The sequence below is a fragment of the Protomyctophum bolini genome (genome assembly GCF_963924005.1).
Source record: "Protomyctophum bolini genome assembly, chromosome: 2".
NCBI lineage: Eukaryota > Metazoa > Chordata > Actinopteri > Myctophiformes > Myctophidae > Protomyctophum > Protomyctophum bolini.
In genome coordinates this window covers 27,331,510-27,351,690 of record NC_137863.1, presented here as the reverse complement: position 1 = coordinate 27,351,690, position 20,181 = coordinate 27,331,510, and the positions used below count along the sequence as shown (strand labels likewise).

The 20,181-nt window shown below is 42.8% G+C and overlaps 1 protein-coding gene across 1 annotated transcript in view; it reads right to left on the bottom strand.

The window, feature by feature from the left end:
- The window catches only part of angpt4 (angiopoietin 4), a 69,420-nt gene that overhangs the window by 5,406 nt on the left and 43,833 nt on the right, over positions 1 to 20,181 (bottom strand). The window contains exons 2-8 of the mRNA XM_080777529.1: positions 8,816 to 8,971; positions 8,115 to 8,236; positions 2,379 to 2,463; positions 1,688 to 1,835; positions 1,384 to 1,496; positions 758 to 859; positions 36 to 202 (exon numbers count right to left, since the gene is read on the bottom strand). Coding sequence (XP_080633655.1) covers positions 36 to 202; positions 758 to 859; positions 1,384 to 1,496; positions 1,688 to 1,835; positions 2,379 to 2,463; positions 8,115 to 8,236; positions 8,816 to 8,971 — 893 coding nt within the window. The remainder of the gene's footprint in view (positions 1 to 35; positions 203 to 757; positions 860 to 1,383; positions 1,497 to 1,687; positions 1,836 to 2,378; positions 2,464 to 8,114; positions 8,237 to 8,815; positions 8,972 to 20,181) is intronic.

Genomic DNA, 20,181 nt, shown 5'->3' with positions numbered 1-20,181 from the left:
GAACCACTGGTCTAAATAGCCCAATGACAGTATACCGGTACTGCTGTCTCTCGCTGGCCAGGCTGAAGCGGTCGAAGTGGGAGTGGGCGTTGTTTCCCTCCCAGTCCCTCAGCTCCACCCGCAGAGAATACTGGCCCTGGACGCTCAGCTGGTACAGCAGCTCGTTACCCAGCCAGTGTTCACCGGACGCATCCCCAAAACCCTGCAGGACGGACGGAGGTTACATTTATACTTCGTTTGTCCTGTTTCAACAAACAAAAAAATTGTTTTCATTATTTTTTTAAAGCTAGTTAAAAAAACTTATTTTAGTTTATTAGTTTTCGTTTTTTATTTTAATATGTGGTAGTCAGGGTCAAGATTCAAAGAGTGTAGAAAAAGGATGAAAATAGCCGATCAACAATTACACAAGGCGTCGTGTGATATTGTGTCTGTAGCTTGAAAGCTACAGAATTGAATCTGTTGCCAGCACCTGCAAAAGAAAAAGACAATAAAAGAAAAACATAAAAAAAAAGGGATTCAAAGGCTATATTTTTCAAAGGAAGGATACATTTTTATTGTCAGTTGTCAGTGTGTGACCGCAACCCCACTTGGGTTCCCGACTCATAGTTTGAGGACCTTTGGTGTAAGAAGACAGACAGAGACAGACAGACAGAGATAAGAGAAAGGGCAGAGTCAAAGAGAGAGGGACAAAGAGATAGAGAGATGGACAAAGAGACATGCAGAGAGAGGACATGAGAGACAGAAGATGGATGCCCACCATCTTGTATTCCATCCAGGACCTCTGGAAGTCCACGCTGCCATTGACTCGTCGTTGGAACACCGTCCATCCACCCCCAGCTGTCTCCATGTCACAGTACACCTTCATATTATAGGACACACACTTATAGACGTAAGACCATATATATTAATACGAATAATTTGTTCCCCCACAATTCCACAGCTCTGTGTTTTGGACTATGACTGTGCATTTTTAGCCAAGCCACATTGGTGACAATTTCTGCATGTCTCAAAGGGAAGGTAGGCCTATGACATTTTTATCACGCAGCCCTTTCTTTCTACTTTCACGCAAGTAGAAAGTAAAAAAAAGTGTTACATTTAGCGGTAATTCAAAATGTACGTATTATTTTAGAACGTTCCTTTTTGCACAAGTGGGCAAGACCTGTGTGCAAATAGAACATGACTTGCCCGACGGCAAGTGCTTCTGAGACCTTATTGTCAACCCCTGGCAATCGGTCTAGGTATGTTTAATTGAGGACGTCAAACTAAATCAGCGTAAGTGGTCCAGGAATTGTGCTAAGACATAAAATAGCATCTATTTAAATGAAATGATTATCACCTGTGTGTACAAGGGAACATGTAGCCAGACGGTATACAGTACAGTACCTGTATGGGCTCTGTCATGTTTCCTATGTAGATGTGGTACAGACCACTGAGGGAGTGTCCTGCCTTGTACGCCTCAGCACAGTCCCTCCACCTCTGACCCCCAACCGGAGGCCCTGCACGCACACATACACACACACACACACACAATTTCGCCACACATGTAAAAATGACATTCTGTATGCGTGTACTGTATGTGGCTTGGATTTATGCATACTAGTGTGTTTATCTGCACGTGTGTGTGTGTGTGTGTGTGTGTGTGAGTGTGCGCGTGTGCGTGTGTGCGTGTGTGTGTTGACATCCTTACCTGTTGTGCTAGCCACCATAGTAATCAGAGTGTTAACAGACTCCATGAGCTGAGCCTGCTGTCTCTGCAGTGCAGTGTTGTTGCTGCTGGCTGCTCTCAGCTGTCTCTCCAATGACTCGATGGCCGCCATCTGAGTCCTCACAAGAGTCTAAATACAAAGCACCACCTTTAGTAGTTAACCTGAGGCCGATTCACTTAGCACATTTACAAGCTCACAGCACGTTACTGTTTTTGAATAGCCATGGCTAAAATCTAAAATGACAGTATGCTTTCCCGGTTTTAATTTGTTAAATTCCACCATTTACTAATTTATTGGCACGTATAACCCTGAATTCTTATAGCACCATGTCATTGCTGAAACCCTGTATCTCCGTTGTCAATGTTTTAAGTTAATGTCCCACTTCTTTGTACAAGAGTGTCCTGCAGCGGAAATAGCAGAACTACAATCTCACAACAGGACCCGTTGTGAGCTTGTAGTTCTGCTATACATTTTTTAATATGAAAGTGGAGGTGTGGGTTTTTATAAACAATGAACTAATGGAAAGTATTAACAAGAGCTTGTGATTAAATAAAAACTACATTTGACTATTTTTCCACCTGACAGCGACGATATAAAACATTTTAAACATCAGTTACTGATGGTGAAAAGAAAAGAAATGTTTCTTTCTCTGACTAATGTGTCCTTTAGTACCTGTAGTCTGCTCTTCTCCTCTCTCATGTCCTCCAGCTCTCCTCTCTGTTGAGACTCCAAGATCTGGACCTTACTCTCAAGATTACTGAGAGAGAGAGAGAGAGAGAGAGAGAGAGAGAGAGAGAGAGAGAGGGAATCAAACAAACATAGATGGAAGAAAGCAGGGGTGACATTAAAAAATACATTATACCGGTAGCCAAGTTCTAGTTACTGCTCTTAAATGACAGTACAGAAATCAGGCTATAGGTTGTATCTGTACCTTTGAGGCCCCAAATTTACAGCCATTTTAAACCTAAAACACTTTTGTTCTGGAACTGGTTCCATTCTAGATTCTTGGAACCTTAATTGGTTCTTTCACAGAACCGGCGGCCATTTTTTGGCCGAACCAATTCAATTCAACACTCTGAACTGGTTCAATATTAGGCGGGAAAAAATAGGTGCTTCAACCTCAGTGATAATTATACAAAATATTTTCAGATGGGTGTCTGGAGTCAACTACAAAAAATAACAGCCTGGTCTATATTCCTGCCAGTACAGACAGACCTATTGGCCTTGGTTATCTCCTCAGCTGAACTAAACACAGCAGCTGAAAATAGACTTTGAGCCTAGGTTGAATCAACAAGCAGGGAGCCAAACAAATGAAACCTGATCAGAACATGAGAGGAGTCTTCAGAGGAACACGGGAGACAGTGAAGCTGGCTCTGAACGTAGACAGAGGAGTGCAGTACTGGTGCTTGAAGATAGTATATCACATTGGCTGTTTATTAATATCCAGAGTGCAATGAATGGACTGTTATTGGGAAGAATGTTCCAGTTCCCGAGGCCAGAGAAGCTGATCTAGCTGACAGACTTGTACTTGAGATCACATGATCTTACCGTTCTGTACTGGTTCTCAAACATTTTCATGTCAATGACCCCCCCAGTTAATGTGTACAGTATTTAGCCGCGGACCCCCATCTGATAAGATTTTGTGACAGGGTCCCCTGTACAAGATTTGTGTTGTTAAAAATATATGCAGTATATTAAAAAATCGAGATGTTTTGAAAATATCTACAAGCTCACAATGCGTCGCAGTGCGATGGCGGGTGGCCTAGTGTAGCCTATAGTTTTGAAGCAGTAATGGGATGTTATTCATTTATTTTTCATTTTTGAGGTATCACAAAGTCTTAAATTGTCACTTTAGAAATGTGATGATACCCTAGCCTGGCATGTTCACACTAATATTTCTTTATTTGCCCTGGCAGATTCGTCTGGTTTACAGGCTACAAATACACTATACTGAATTTTGGTTTGTTTAAACAATGTTGCTCATTAATTAAGCAAGTACATTTTTCACTCACACAAAAATGGAAATCTTATTACAGAACCAAACAAAACATTAGCTTATATTCTAACTAGAATATCATGTTGCGTGTGTGTGTGTGTGTGTGTGTGTGTGTGTGTGTGTGTGTGTGTGTGTGCGTGCGTGCATGCGTGCGTGTGACTGTGTGTGTGTGACTGTGATTGTGCGTGTGTGCGTGCGTGCGGTTATTTACTCCAGTCAGAAACACAGTATCGGCTCCTGGTTGTGATCACTTCAACATGGTGAACTCTATATGAACAAGGAAACATAAATTGAGTCTCTGTTCCCAGGGAACTGTTTTCATAATGCAGAGTTATGGGGAGTCAATGACGCTTATGGTGCTGTGGCTTAGAAAGGAAGGACTTCTCTGTGCATGTGTGTGTGTGTGTGTGTGTGTGTGTGTGTGTGTGTGTGTGTGTGTGTGTGTGTGTGTGCCCGCGTGCATGTGCGTGTGTAGAGTATACACAGTATAGATGTGTACAGTACTACAGTATGAATGTCCTTGTACTGTATGACACGCATGAATGGACATACTGTATGTACCTAAACCGCAGCTTCCCAATAAAACATCCACTTTTAGTCTTCTTCTCTGGAAAGAATCAAACAAAGATCAAAACTAGAAAAAGTTCCCTTCTGGGCACAGGTCTCCACCAGGAGGATAGGAGTGTGTGTGATGTTTGACAAAATGTTTAGGAGTAACATGACTACAGAGATCATTCATGTGTACGGATTTACGTGAGATTTGGATGAAATCTGTGCGACTAACATAAACAATGTGTTTTGCAGAAATCATGGTATAACCGGAAGATGTGGAGGGATGCAGGGAAAATGTCTTTCCATGGCATCTAGGGAGTGTGCATACAATACAAGTTGTATACAGATTGATGCAGTTATAGGTAAAAACAGGAATTGCCCTGCCCTGCGCCACCGTGAGGCTGATTTGGAAAAACATTAGTGGCATGTCGTCCTCGGTCTATACTGGAAATGTGCGTGTAGAATTTCACGGAAATTGCACACTGTGTTTGTGATTTGTGGCATTTTTTTCAAAGCTTTGGAAGCCAATCTTAGCCAATCAGGATGGGAGATGGGAAATGGTGCAGATCCGTGTTGATCACATGACTATGGAGATAGTGTGTACCGAATTGTGTGATGTATATGGTTAAATTGTGTATACGAGTAATCTATAGAAATGTGTTTTGCCTAAATCGGCCTCAGGGTGGCGCTATAACAGGCCGTTGAGGAATATTTGGGGCAGAGGTTCGTCGTTGGCATCCCGCTGTGTGTGCAAAGTTTGGCATGGATCGGGCCAATGGTGCCGGAGATTAGCTGGTAAACGGACGGAAGGACGGACACGCACGCACGCGCACACACACACAGGAGTCAGGTGTAGTATAGCCTACATGCTCTCAAAAACAACATTGTTGTTGGCTAGAAGGCCCTAGTTCTACAGTAGTTGGGAATGGGCGTCCTGAAAAGAACAATGGTTGTTGCTACTGTTCTGCAATGGCTTGCTTTTGTGCATTGTTCTTCACACCAACCGTGTAACAATTCACACGTTCACCACATGTTGCTCCACGTCTACAATTTACAATTTACAATTTAGGCATTTAGCAGACGCTCTTAATCCAGAGCGACTTACATTAAGCAAGAACAAAAGCATGGGAATACATCACATAAAAACATTCATCATGAAACATGCGTAAGCTAAGAACGTCTGAGACAGAACTGTGAGGAGGACAGCTGTGCTGTGATTTCTTCAGAATCCGTGATGGATTGGATTTACGGTCATGGCGGAGGACATGGTAAATGTTTATGAACAGCGGTCAGTCAGCAGGGATATGGGACAGTACTTAGATTGATCTGACTTTGAGTCCCTATTATGGACTGGGACCACTCTAGCAGTTTTCCATTGTTCTGGGAACATGCCACGAAAGAAAATGAGTTAATGAGTTGGAAGAGACAGCTGATGGGACAGGACAGGGCACTGGAGATGAGGTTGGAAGAGACGGCTGATTGGACAGGACAGGGCACTGGAGATGAGGTTGGAAGAGATGGCTGATGGGACAGGACAGGGCACTGGAGATGAGGTTGGAAGAGACGGCTGATTGGACAGGACAGGGCACTGGAGATGAGGTTGGAAGAGACAGCTGATTGGACAGGACAGGGCACTGGAGATGAGGTTGGAAGAGACAGCTGATTGGACAGGAGTCACAGGACAGGAGATGAGGTTGCACAAATACATCAGGCAATCTACACTTCTTAATAATATTAATATTTTTACAAAGCTGTGATATTGTTGTTTTCTTCATATCTTCATTTACAGTGGACAAACAGATGTTATGAAAATACCTCACTCTACTTGAGGTCAAAGCAATTTCTTTAATGGGTCTTTTAGGAAAATCAAGAATTCATGAAGTGGACTTAGGCTGCTGCTCTCGGGGGCCAATCATCCACTCTGGCGCATTATCTGGTTCCCTCATGACAAATGCATCTGTCCTGAGTTCCCCAGTTTGTCATTGAGAAACACGCCAAAGATACATCTACTGCGTACAGTAGATTCTACTGTATAGAGAGCTATATCGTAGACACGCACGCAACCACGCATGCACACACGCACGCATGCATCCACGCACACACACCCATACACACGCACGCACGCACACACGCGCGCACGCGCATGCACACACACACACACACACACACACACACACACACACACACACACACACACACACACACACTTCAGTTCTTTCAATCTGGAAAGACTAACTCCTGGCCTTTACATGTATAGACATGGCCACATGCAAACAAGCACACACACATATGCAACGATAACATGCTCATAATTTTCATAATCCATTCCAGGGAAATGACAGAAAACCGTCAAGTGCATTGTGAAAGGCTGTGTGTGGGCCCTATTTAGGCGTGGTCAATACTATTTGGCTGTGCGCGTATAAATGGTTTCATTTCAAGTATTGGTATCAATTCAAATGTGAAATGAATGTTTTGAAAATAGCAGATCTACAAGCTATTTCCAAATGGCCGAAATGTATATACAGTAGGGCTGAAGTGGTTAATGTATGCTTTGTAATAATAATACAAATCTGCAAAGTAGCTAGTAGTAGCTAAAGTTTTCAAATAATTGTAGTGGACTATAAAGTATCTCTGAGATGTAGTGGAGTAGAATTAAAAGCACTGAAAATGAACGACTTCAGCACCCAGCAGGCACAGCACATCCCCCAGTTGTCAGACTATAATCATGGCTTGAGCATGTTGTTTATTATTGTAAGAAAACTAAGATTTTGGATTGCCATGGGCACACTTCCCAGACATTGCTTGCTTTGACGTATAGCAAATGTTGGTCCTCTTGCTTTTTAGTTTATTAGCAAACCTAACAGTAAGCTTTGAGAAGACGTGCACAAAGAAATGAGCGCAGAATGCTCCACCCATATCCGTCAGCACACACCCCAGGTGCAGGAGTGAGGTCCATATCCGTCAGCACACACCCCAGGTGCAGGAGTGAGGTGCATTGTTCAGCACACACCCCAGGTGCAGGAGTGAAGTGCATTGTTGAAAGACAAACATCAGTGTGGACGACCAATTGATCAACAGCAATATGGTCAGCAGTGCAGCATTCATAGGCCAAAAATGTCTGGGGCGAATCCCTGTTTCTTGAGACGATTTAGGAGAAAATACATTTTCATTTAACTGCACGCACAGTCACACACACACGCACACATGCACGCACGCGCAGACGGACAAACACATGTGGACAAACACACACGCGCACACACACACACACACACACACACACACACACACACACACACACACACACACACACACCCTTACCCTGCCTTCTCATTCTGTCTCACTCCATCTCTCTCTCACAGCCTTTCAAACTCTGTGTTTCTGTCTGTATTTTATCGCTCACTATAAACAGAGCATGTTGGATAATGACTGAATCCACACGTTGTTCCACGTACGGCTTCATGTGACCTCGCCTCACCATGACAAATTCCCCAAAATATTGTGATTCCAGATATTGACATTTCTCACAGCCAACAGCTGTGGACGTACATATTTTCCTTCGTCACTAATGACTGCTTTGTTTCATGTAAAATGTCTCTCTCCAGTCGTGAAATTGCAGATAAGAAAGCAACTATTATTTTGACAGAGGTGCAAGCATGTCAGGCAAGAGGCCTGTGTAATCGCCACATTTTCAATACTCATCTTTCTTCTCAGTGCTCAAGTTTGTTGAAATTATTCCAGTCCATCCAGGGCCTTATATCAGTAAAAGTTGCGACACTGAAGGAGTGTTTGAGTTTGACATTTACAAGACATGAGGGTCTAAAAGGCATTTTTCACTTAATATGGGCTTCACGGCTTTATACCTGTTCTTGTCTCTCAGCCGGCCGATCTCAGAGGTCTGCAGTAACAGTTCCTTCTCCAGTTTGTTGGTGGAAAGAGAGTTCTCCAGCAGCTGGATTTCTATCCTTGATGTTTGGTTCAACACCTGATGAATGAAAACAGAACTAGCATTGCACTGTAACAGAGCTCGCTTCAAGAATGTCCTTACATGTGTGTGAGAAGTTTGGTTTGCTCTCATTCACTTTCATCCATTCAGACTCACTCCTATCCTCACTCCTTCACTTAGGTTCTCAATACTTCACCCTTACCCCCTTCCCTCGTGTCTATGTTCTGTAGTATGTATGACAGTAGGTAATTCCCATTCATTCATCTATTCATCCACTCACCCATTTACATCTATTGCTCCACACTCAATTTTCAATTTCAATTCAATTCAAAGGGCTTTATTGGCATGAGAAAACATACGTTTACATTGCCAAAGCAAGAAGTGGAACACCCATTCACTCAATCACTCACTCATCATGGGACTGCCCATAATTCCGACTCCGGAATACTCCGACTATGTGGCTTTGCGTGCGGTTAGGGGGTTAGGGGTTGGGGATATATATAGGGTTAGTAATGGACTAATCAAGGAGTAACGGAGTAACGGACTAACGGGAGGTCGTCCCAGAGCCATGTTACCCTCTTCCTCTCTCTCTGTGTCAGTGTGAGTGTTCCATCTCACCTTGGCCTCCACCACGTTGAGCTTGCGTGTCTGCTCGGCAGTGTGTGACAGCAGGTTGGTTCCTATCTCCAGCATGGTGGCTGTCTGGTTGTGGACTGCGTGGCTTTGATAGGGAGACATCTCTGGCCGTATGCTCTTCTGAACGAAGCTCTCCAGCTGTGGAGCACAAAGGGTTGTAAGTGTTGAGTTACTTTCTTAGCGTATATCTTCATTTAAAGCTACAGGCCATAACTTAAAGATGGGTGGGTGCCATAGTTTTGTACTACCCACGCCGTCTGTAAAATAAATGTAATCGAGCCCACAAATCGTCCAGTTTACGTGTAGGCCCAGTCAGCCAGTCTCTGGGGTTTGTCTAGTCAGTGTCATTGCCATAACCCCACTTATACTGTGTCCCAAGTGGCCAAAATCAAATGCACTCATCCTTAAACATCTCACATGTTCCAGAATATATACCGTAGTATGCTGGTCGCATTTACTATGAAATCGTACATTCTTTGTCCGTCAGTCAGTGTATCACTCAAAATCCCCATACACGGGGAAAGACCCCATATATGGTGCCCAGGTCTTGTGACATCACGTGACATCAGTGATGTAGATCCCAGATTATGCGACCTGCTGTCGCAATTAAGCCCATATAGATCCCTGATGTCATCAATATTGGCCAGAAACTCTACATCTGACCTCAAACTCTTAGATCTCCATATGGATATATGTCAGAACAGGTTCGATGTCTCCCTTTTGACTAATACCTGTCCATTTAAACTCTAGACGGGCCTGCCCCAAAGATATTAGTGAACCTCATAACTCAAATTTTGCATAAATCAGCACTATTGATTTACTGTGTGTTGTCTGTGTGTTGTTACGAAAAGATTGAACCAATGGAATGTATTAAAAAACTTCTTAACTCCATCGGACCCTCAAACCGTCTGCTAAAACAGCTAGCTCCACCACCTCTCTCCTTCTCACGCAAGTAAAAGTAATTGACAATTCTAATGTCACAACACCAACTTTGATGAGGCACAGAGGCAGTATTTGCATCGTTTAAAAAATACAAGGCTTTATTCATGTGATATTAATGCTGGCCGTTGGCCGGAGGTTCCAGGGAGTAGACAGGCCCACAAGTATATTTCAGGCATTTTATTTACCTCCAAAGTGCAGTGACAATACAAAAAGTAATAAATACTGGCCAAAATAACATTCCAAAAATAGGAAACAAATACACCTGCTGACTAAACTTTAAGAAAACAACTGAGAGACTGTTACAGGCTATTATCCTTCGATGAGGTCCTGGCTTGCAGCTCTCCTTGAGGTCTCTTCTAGCCTCAGGTAACAATGCACTGCCTCCACCTGCAGCAATCCTGCTCTTAAACAGGTGGGGCAAACCATCCTCTAATCAGTTGTGATAATTAACTCACCACACGGCTAACTAAAGCCTATGAGTAATCTTTCACACTATCTTTTAGAGGAATATACAATAAACTACATTTCACTTATTTCATTTACTAAGACAACATAATACAATGACAAATGCAACATAAAAGGAACAAACACCCCTCCACAGTACTTGGCACCCTCCAATCTAGAGAGGAGTGCCAGCACTGCAGTCTGCAGAGGAGAGACAGGTGACAAACAGACCAATGCAACTTCAGTGTCAATAAATACAAATAAACATTTTAAACCTTTCAACCATTGTGTCTATAGGCCACGGGCTGGCCTGGCCCGTGACAATTCATTTCCTTACAAATGTATATTTAACATTTTGGAGTTATGAGCAGAGATAGAAGATCAGCTTTATTGTCACATCACAAAGCTGTGGGTAAAATTAGTTTTTTGTGCATCGTTCCCATCGTATTGTTATTTCGTAGAAGTAAGAAAGGGAAGCAAAAAGGGGGGAAGGAGATCAAACTAGAAAAAACAAAATACTAAATATGTAAAACCAGACATTCAGATCTGCTTTTTTTTTGGAAGAATTTGGGGGTCCTTGACAGGAAAATGTTTTAGAACTACGGAACAAACCCCACTCCAGTCCACTCAGTACGTCAAGATAATGAAACCAAGTTCGTTCAAACATCAAGGTCTGGTATACTGTATGAAGTAAAGTCCCATTACGGTCAATCTCTGGGAATATCAGTTGTGCCAAGTCACACTGCCAGGCCTTGACCTTCTGCCCCTGGCAAATAAATAATCCATCCATCAATCCCCTCTTTCCTTCCTCTCTTCCTTCCTTCTTTCCTTTCTTCCTTCCTTCTTTCCTGTGTTTCTTGAGATATCAGGGCCTACGCAGGAAGTTTGTAAATAGACCCATATATTCCAACATATTTGACATGCACACAGGAGGACAGCTTATAGTGATTGGACCATTGAATATGTAAAATGCATGTAAAACAAATGTATGTAAAATAAAAATGTTTTTACACACATGTGCAGTGACGTACGTGCATGTGCACATGCATGAATGAATACGTGCATGTGCACATGCATGAATGAATAGTTTATTCATAGTTTATGTTACCATTATCAATGAATACTAGATATACTATATTACTTCCGTTTGGTTTACAGATACAGATGTGACCTGAACAGGTGTAGGCTGAAGCTTTGGGTTTACAGATACAGATGTGACCTGAACAGGTGTAGGCTGAAGCTGGGGCTTATTATGTCTACCCTTTTAGAAGAGTCACTTCAAATAAATCCCTCCTACCCCCTTTGTATCAAATGTGTGTGCAAACTGTGCATGCACACACACACACACACACACACACACACACACACACACACACACACACACACACACACACACACACACACAAAACGTGTACTGTGGTTCTGTAGCTATACTGATTTTGTATCCACTATTGCAAATTAATGTGGCGCTATAACAGTTACAATGAAAGCAGTATTTTGACAGTAAGCTGCCCTGTTGGAGCTACAGTCATGGATTGATGTCCATATGCTGCATCTGGTTAGTCATATGGACCTTTAACCATTAGATTGTCCATTAATTGTAGTTTACAGTAAAACAGCTTAGCATGGCATGAGTCAAAATGTTCCTCATTAGAGGCTCATTAAACCAGAGAACACTGGAGGTGCCAATTAAGACATGCCAATGCCAAGACATGCTTGACTTGCTGCAGGGAGGGGCTAAAGGTCCTTTAAGGACGCACAGAGTCGGGTATTGCCATTGTTATTAGCCTCGTTCTCAGCCTTTTCTCATCTACGAGGAGAAAAGCCTGGTCACCTTATGCAGAGAGTATAAGGGTGGGACTTCCGTCATATTTAGTTTCCCCGGGAACTATCTTTTTCAATCAATCACACAACACTTGTTTCCTGCGTGGAGGATGTAAAGAGATTTGTAAAGCCTCAACGTAATTTCCTTGGACGGTACTTCCACTAAAATCCGGTACTTCTGTTCAGACACTCAACCAGCTGGTCTTGCCCAGCACATGTTGTGCACTGCTGTCGTGGTGTTGTCTGCCAGCTGGGTCCTTGACGGCATTTATAGTCCCCAGCCCTATTTTATATTTCGGGTATACTGTAGCAGTAAATAGCAGATATACAGTACAAGCTCACAATACATTCTAGATGTACAGAATCTGTAGATCTATAGAGCACATGTAAAACCGTCAGTGTCAAGTTGTATATGTGTAACTCTGAGAGTAAGAGCTACAAGATTGAATTGTGGGTTTGAGCTCACATGGCCTTTTGATGTAAATCAAAAGGGGGGGGGGGAGGGGTAACTACCTGTCAGTGGGGAGTGTTGGCTGATGAATGAATATCAACATCCTAATACATCCTGATACAGGAGGGTCAAATTATGACAGGCAATTCCTGCTGTCAAAATATGACCCCCCCAAAACACTTTGTTTGAAATAGACACTCATGCTTTCTAAGGTGTGATTTGGGGTCCTAAGGATGAATACAAAATGAATATCAACATCTTAAAACCAAAATGTTGAATTAATTTGTAACCAAGTGGAACCATTGCAGGACCCTTACAGTTCCATTTTGGATCCATTTAGTCAGTCTCATAGGTACATTTACTGATTTTACAGTGTACTGTATGTAGTACAGCAGATCTATCTGAATCTGTAGTATTTGGTTTTCTTCCAAAGTCCCGCTTCGGTGACACAGAGAGAATTGTTGTATTGAATTAGTGAATTGAGTGCTCCTTTCATTGACTTTTATTTAGAACATTTTTATTGTATTTCATAAACCCTGTGTTGACATGAATAGCGCCTCCTGGGGGACTCATCCAGTCTGGTCAGCCTGTCCTTATGCTCGTTAGAACAACCAAAGTAATGACGTCAGCCTCACACAATCCCCTCCTAGGACCACCGTTCTGTCAAAAAGACTTCATTGCTCTCTGTCCAAAGGTCACAGAGGATGATGTAAGACACATCCAGCGTTGATGGGAGAGCTGGACCAGATGCAAGAGAAGTTCACTACTGATGCTTTCTTACAACGGTGATGATTTCAACCTCATGGGCGTGAGACAAAAGGGTCCAGAAAGGGTCAGCCAGTGGGCAGAACAAGCACCGCAAAATGCACAGTGTGTGTACGAAATGTGTGTAAAGGTTTTTTTACACTCTCAGAGGAACATTAACACCATCACACATCTCCAAAGAAGAAACAGACTCAAGATGGTGAGGAGAACATTTTGCTGGCTTCGACGCTGAATGCCATGGAGGGCCCTGAACGGCATGACCAATGTATGGAACTCCAACCTCCCCCGTAAAATCAAACTCAGCTTCTTCCATGCAACGGTAAATAGTCTGTACTTATACGGTAGTGAATGCTGAACCATGCATGAAGCCAATCCTGAAGTCTCTAGACAGGTGCTACACCAGCATGTTACATGCAGTACTTAACATCAGCAAGCGTGTACATGTTACCAAAAAGATCCTGTATGTATGGAGTCTCATTCTCCAGCCAGGAGAATGAGACTAGCAGGACAAGAATTGCCAGCCAGCAAATTGGTGCTGTGGGAACCAACACATGGGCATCGATCGAGGATATCCCACATTAACATGCGTGGATGTACTCAAGAAAGACGCAGGAGTGCAAAGTACCAACGAACTGGCCAGATGTATGGAGAACCGGGGTGACTGGAAGCGACGATGGAGGGCCCGTCTGAGGACAACCAAGAAAGAGAGGTTGGCTGTGAGGTTTTCTCAGTGGTGGAAGAAGTACTCTGATGTTTAGTCAAAGTGTTTTTTATTTGTATACATGTGAAATCCATCCTCTGCATTTACCATAATAATATTATGGTAAATGCAGAGGATTTCACATGTAACATATTATGTTAAAAACTAGGGAGAAATTAGGGGTTAAGAGTCTTGCTCAGGGACACACGTTGACAAATTGCTGGCCTGGCCTGGAATTGTATACCTGGGACAACCATGGGCTCTGGCTCCCCAGGTGGGTTCACTAAGCACTCAGCTATGACCACAGGCTAAAAATACAACACTAAAATACAGTGGGAGCGCGTGTTTCTGCATGGTAAACACACCAACACTATTCCACATTACAATGACTGCTGGAATAGAGGGAAATGATGGGTATACTAAAAATTATTTTATTTTGTTATGTAAAAAACACAGGGCAAAGTTGCGTACTATATGCCTTTAACATAAAACATCTCTCGTCAACCCTTTGTATCATTCATTTCCCAAAGAAGCCATATCAGTTAGTTGACAGTTCATATACTTTAAATATACTGTACCATGGACCAACATCTCTCTCTCCGTCTATCTCTACACCCCTCCCTGTGTTCCGCAGGACATCACTGGCACCGAGACAGCTGGCAAATAATGTCCATTTCAACTCTCACTCTCTCTTTCCCCCATGACCCGGCCCCAGCCCCTACCCTCCACTCCAGCCCAGGGTATCGGTGCCAGTGAGAAAGACAGGCAGTTGATAAATATATCAGAGGACCAAACAAACAGCTTGTCCCATGGGGGAGGGGGAGGCCCGGTCGCTGAGCAGGCTGTTTGATTTGTGGGGCGCTGGATAGGGAGAAAAAAGTTTAAAAAAAACGTCAGGCCAACAAGTGAGCCTCAATGGCTCTCCTGTAAGGGACTGAACCCACCCACCCATTGGGATTGATTTTGACAGCTAATTTTGATTTGGTAAATGGTAAATGGTGCATTTATATAGCGCCTTTATCCAAGGCGCTTTACATAGATTGTGCACTACATTCACCCATTCACACACACATTCATACACCGATTGCAGCGGAAGCCATGCATGTACCAAACAGCACATCGGGAGCAATTTGGGGTTCAGTGTCTTGCCCAAGGACACTTCGCCATGTAGACAGGAGGAGCCGGGATTCGAACCGCCGACCCATGGATCATTGGACGACCTGCTCTACCTCTTGATTTCGCCCCAGATTTCAGTTTAGTCTTTTGAATATAAATTGATTTCGTTTTCGTCATATTTCAGTCATCTGAAAGGTTTTAGTTTGAATATACGATTTTAGACTACTGTAGGCTAAATTAGATTTTGTCTTGATGGCGTCGGAATGCTTAATTTTACACTTGGTTGCAGGCTGAAAATAGCAGATCTACAAGCTCAAAACACATGCATGTTGTGAGCTTGTAGATTAGGATATTTGTGATATGGCATAAGTGTTATATAAAAATATAAAGATTGGATCGGGAAAGATCGGTATCGGTCGGTATGTCTCAAAATAAAATGATCGAATCGGATCGGGAGCAAAAAAACGTGATCAGGACATTCCTAGCCTCAGCGTCAAGGTAAGTTACTTTACAACACTGCATGGTCAATAGTATTATGGACTTTAGTCTTCCAGGTGATGCTAGTGATGTCAAAGGAAAGGCTTGTTTTAACACTGACACTTAAACTTTATATACTCAACACTCAACACATACAATAACATTTTTGTTCACATGCTAGTTTGATGGTTGGCGGACCTTGCTACTTTGTCTATTTAATTTTAAATACTAAATACTAATACTTTGTCAGGTGAAACCTGACTAATGAAAGCTTAGTCGTCATAGTAGCGACCTTCTCGTGATTGGTTGCCCATCATAGTAGCGACGTCCTGATTGGCTGCTGTTGGCTAAAGAGACAGCAAGCAACGGCAAATATCTCTGCCAGCCACGCAGGCTGCAAACAGTGCAGAGCAAAGCAGCAGATCACACTCACAGAGCAGATCGACACAGCGCACAGAACGTTGGAAACGAATGGAAACGGCTGTGAGGTTCTGACACAGAAACATACGTTACGGGGGGAGAGAAAAAAATAACTCAACGGGTTCTAGTGGGGCGGGCGCGCATGGAGCAAGTGCTGGAGAAATATTGGTTCACCGATCAGAGCCCCCGCGCCCCTGCCCCACTCCGCCCCTCCCCTCCCTGGTAGAAAACAGCAGAGAAAACCAACGTCACTATATTGAGAGTGACGCCCCTCTGCACTGTAGTTCACTCCCACTCCTAGACCAGGAAATGTCTCACGTTCCCCCAGGCTTTCATTTTTTGAGCCGTAGCGAATGAAAATAAAAGCCTGGGTACCGAGGCTAAGTCCACTGTGACTATAGACTAGAGGCAGAGGAAGCCTATACAGGGCAAAGACCTTACCTTTATGTTTTTTAGCTTGTATAGTCTCTCTCAGTTGTAAATATTGTTTACGATTGTTCTACTTGCTCTCCCCTCTTATTTTCTTTTCTATTTCTGAAAACAACAGAAACTATGGAGCTTACACAAAAACTATTCACCTGTAAACCTAATAAATACAAATACTGCACCGTGATAATAGAAAGTAGCTTTTATAGGTGATATCTCTCTGGACCGGTTGGTACATAAACTTTAGTGCTCCTGACATGCACTTTATTATGAAGTAAATCCTCAGTAATAATCTAACTGTCTGATGATTATACTTCAAATGTTTATATTTCTCACATGGGTTAGAAATGGTTTAGATTCAGGTACATTCATAGATATCACAAATACCATAAATCTTGACTGTCATCCTAAGGGAGCCAAGTTTTCTCTCTCCATCTCTCTCTGCTGTTCATAATTCCATATCTCTAGTGAAGAAAATGTAGTCTATTAAAGTGTTATGATTTTGCAAGCCAAGGACTTGTCACCTGCTATCTTTTTGAAGTACCATAATTGTGTTTACTTTTGCAGGGTCAATGGTTTTCACAAATGGTCAATGTCTCACTTTGGAACCAAACCATTCATCATTTTGTTCAACATGCCTTTGTTCTCTGAAGCTCTTGACACAGTGATAACAGTTTAAAACATGGGCTGGCAAATCTCCAACAATTTATGACCAATAGTCCTACAAATTCACTTTGTTATCCACGTTGATATTATTTCTATTGGCCAAACTCTCCGTACTGTAGGCGATATTTCCCATTTCCACTACTTGCTTGCAGTAAGTCAATTAGTCCATGTATCGTTGCCATTAGTCTGAGCTCATTCAGATTAAACGTTCAGATTAACTGTGTATTGCGCCATTCACTTGGAAAATGATTCAATGCAGTTTAATGGGAGATGCAAATCTAGCAGCCACAAATATGGATGCCCTATTGGTTTGTATAATTACGTAGAAAAACTGTGCAGGGCAACCTGAAACATGCAGGTCTTGAAAATGGCATGATTCATTCAGAAAGCGATTAAACAATGTTGTCAAGATGGCAATCTCGCTGATGCCCCGCTTTTGGAATGGATCTTGCATATGGAAGCAAATTGCACCATGTGCATAGGGTGGAGGGGTAAAACACAAACACTGTGACGCAGCAAGGAGTTAATCAGATAATGGGAACAAGAGAAGGTAGCTGGCCAACACTGCTTCATTTCCTCCCCCGCCACGGTCCAATTTCTCTGCTGCTGGAGCGATAGAACGTGACGATAGACACAGCTTCCACCTGGCTGGTATTGGTAGAGCTAGTGCTTCTCAAAGTGGGGTCTGGGGGACCTCCGGGGGTCCTTGAAGGAAGGGGCTCTAGGGGTCCTCAGCTAAATGAGTTAATATAGCCTCACAATCAGTTCATTTTATACCTCGGATTGAGAGAGAGAGAGAGAGAGAGAGAGAGAGAGAGAGAGAGAGAGAGAGGGAGGGAGGGAGGGAGGGGAAAGAGAAGGGTACGGAGAGTCGGAGACGGAAGGAGAGTGATTCTCTTTAGTACAGGTTGTTGAGGTCCCATATTGTTAGCCTGTGTGTGTGTGTGTGTGTGTGTGTGTGTGTGTGTGTGTGTGTGTGTGTACAGTATGTGTGAGTGCGTGCGTGCGCGCTCACGCGTGCGTGCATGAGAGAGAGAGAGAGAAATTGAGATTAATTGAAATAAACAAGAAACCCCAAGTTCAGCAGGTTCTTTTTTCAGTGTATTTCTTTTTTGTTTTTTTCTCGGGTCCCCTGGGACACAATGTGCTGACTCTTTAATTGACCCGTGCTTCCTGCCGTTGGATTACAACTACACACACACACACACACACACACACACACACACACACACACACGGGCTCACAATATGGGACCTTAACAACACAATTATAACTTATAAGTATACAAAATAAGATCCAATTGATGTACATGCATACACATACTACACTAGCTGCACACATGAACGCACGCACGCAACAGACACACGTGCACTTAAAAACATACCCCCCCTCCCCAATTAATACAGATAAACTGTATGCACATGCGTCTTCACTCTTCACAATAAGATATACGCTTCCTGTACAAATACACACGTACCTTCACATTAAGAGCTCATCTAAATTTACTGTACACACACACTTGCAATAAAACAGAAGTGGTGTACACACACACTGACACAACTTCAAATGTACACTATACACACACACACACACAGACAGACACGTACACGCACACATTATGTATCAGAGCCCACGTACGGTCTACTTGGGTGAGGCTAAATCAAACCACATGTTAGCTTTTCTCCACGATCTGGCCTTCCGCCAGTCCCCCCTTCGGCGACTGAGATGGGACTAAGACTGGGACCGACCGGGGTGACCAAACAAACCAGAATGAAATGAGCGACACTCATGGAAGTGGCTGATAATGATCTCGGGTAGAAAGTGCCCTGCAGGTCACTGCATCGTGTCTGGATGAGAACTGGAGCTTAAAGACATCATGAAATAGCTTTTTTTGGGTATAGTTTTTAAGTGAACAGGCGTGTTGTGCCGGCCCTCAACCAATCAAAGTAGCAACCATATAGCAACCGACTGTATCGTCCCCTCAGGCTATGGGATTGATGAGACACTTCTGGAGAGACATACTGTATATAGGCAGTGCTGGTTGAGGCATGTTTATTGCCTGTTGTTCACGTTACATGTTTTCAGATACATATTTTAGTGTACTGTTCAAGTTAAAATTAGTGCACTGTAAAGCCGTCGTCTTGAATTATATTTACAGATTAGCAGAACTAATAGCGGCTCTGTAATTAAAAACACCTGCGTTTTGAGGAACATGGGCTATGGGGAATCATGAAATGAAATCATGATTTATATTTGCTGATATAATAACACAGCACATTTGCGTTTGACAGGAAGTATTTCCTTTTTGACTTTTGGGGATTAACCATGGATGTTAATTTTATTTTTATTTTTTGGCATCTGTTAAGAATATCCTCATTATGCTCTAAATTTATTGTTTTCATTTAATTAGGTCTTTAAAGAGACTCAATGTCTTTACTTGGAGTGGAGTAATATTTGGCCAGGAGTACATATCTATACTTTGACTCAAGTAGTATTGTAGTACTCGAGTCCTTGACTCGTCATGAGTCCGTCTCGAGTCGACATTTTCATTTACTCTGTCTCGTCTCTGTCTCGTATTCTATTCTCACACACTTTCTCAGGGCTGTTTGATGCTGGAGATTCTCCCACTGAGTTTGGAAAGATATTTACTGAGTTTGGAAAGATTTTTAGATTTAGGTTTTGTGCTCCTCATACTCGGAAGTACTTACAGGCTTTGCTCAAGTACAACTCACTGTTCCTCTATGTCATTCTCAGTTGGACATATCAACTTTTGTCAATTTTAATTGCACCTGTTTAAATAGATTTGGATGCATGTGATGTCATGCTAGTTTATTTATTTGAACTTCTTTTATATTGTTTGTATTTTTGTCCAACTTGTAATCTCCCACTGGAAACGAGGGTGTCAGCCCTCAGCGTGTTTTCCGAGAATAAAATAAAGATTGAAATGAAAGCTGTTGCTCCCAGTCGCTTTGTCTCACCCCTGCCGGCGTGAGCGCAGGATTACAGTGAATTTTCATTAGTTCCATGTGGAGTTAAGTTCATTCGGTACCTCTGATGCTGCGTTGACAGTAAACAATGGCGAGAGAAAGAGTGAGAATTCCTTCTCTTTCAAGACTG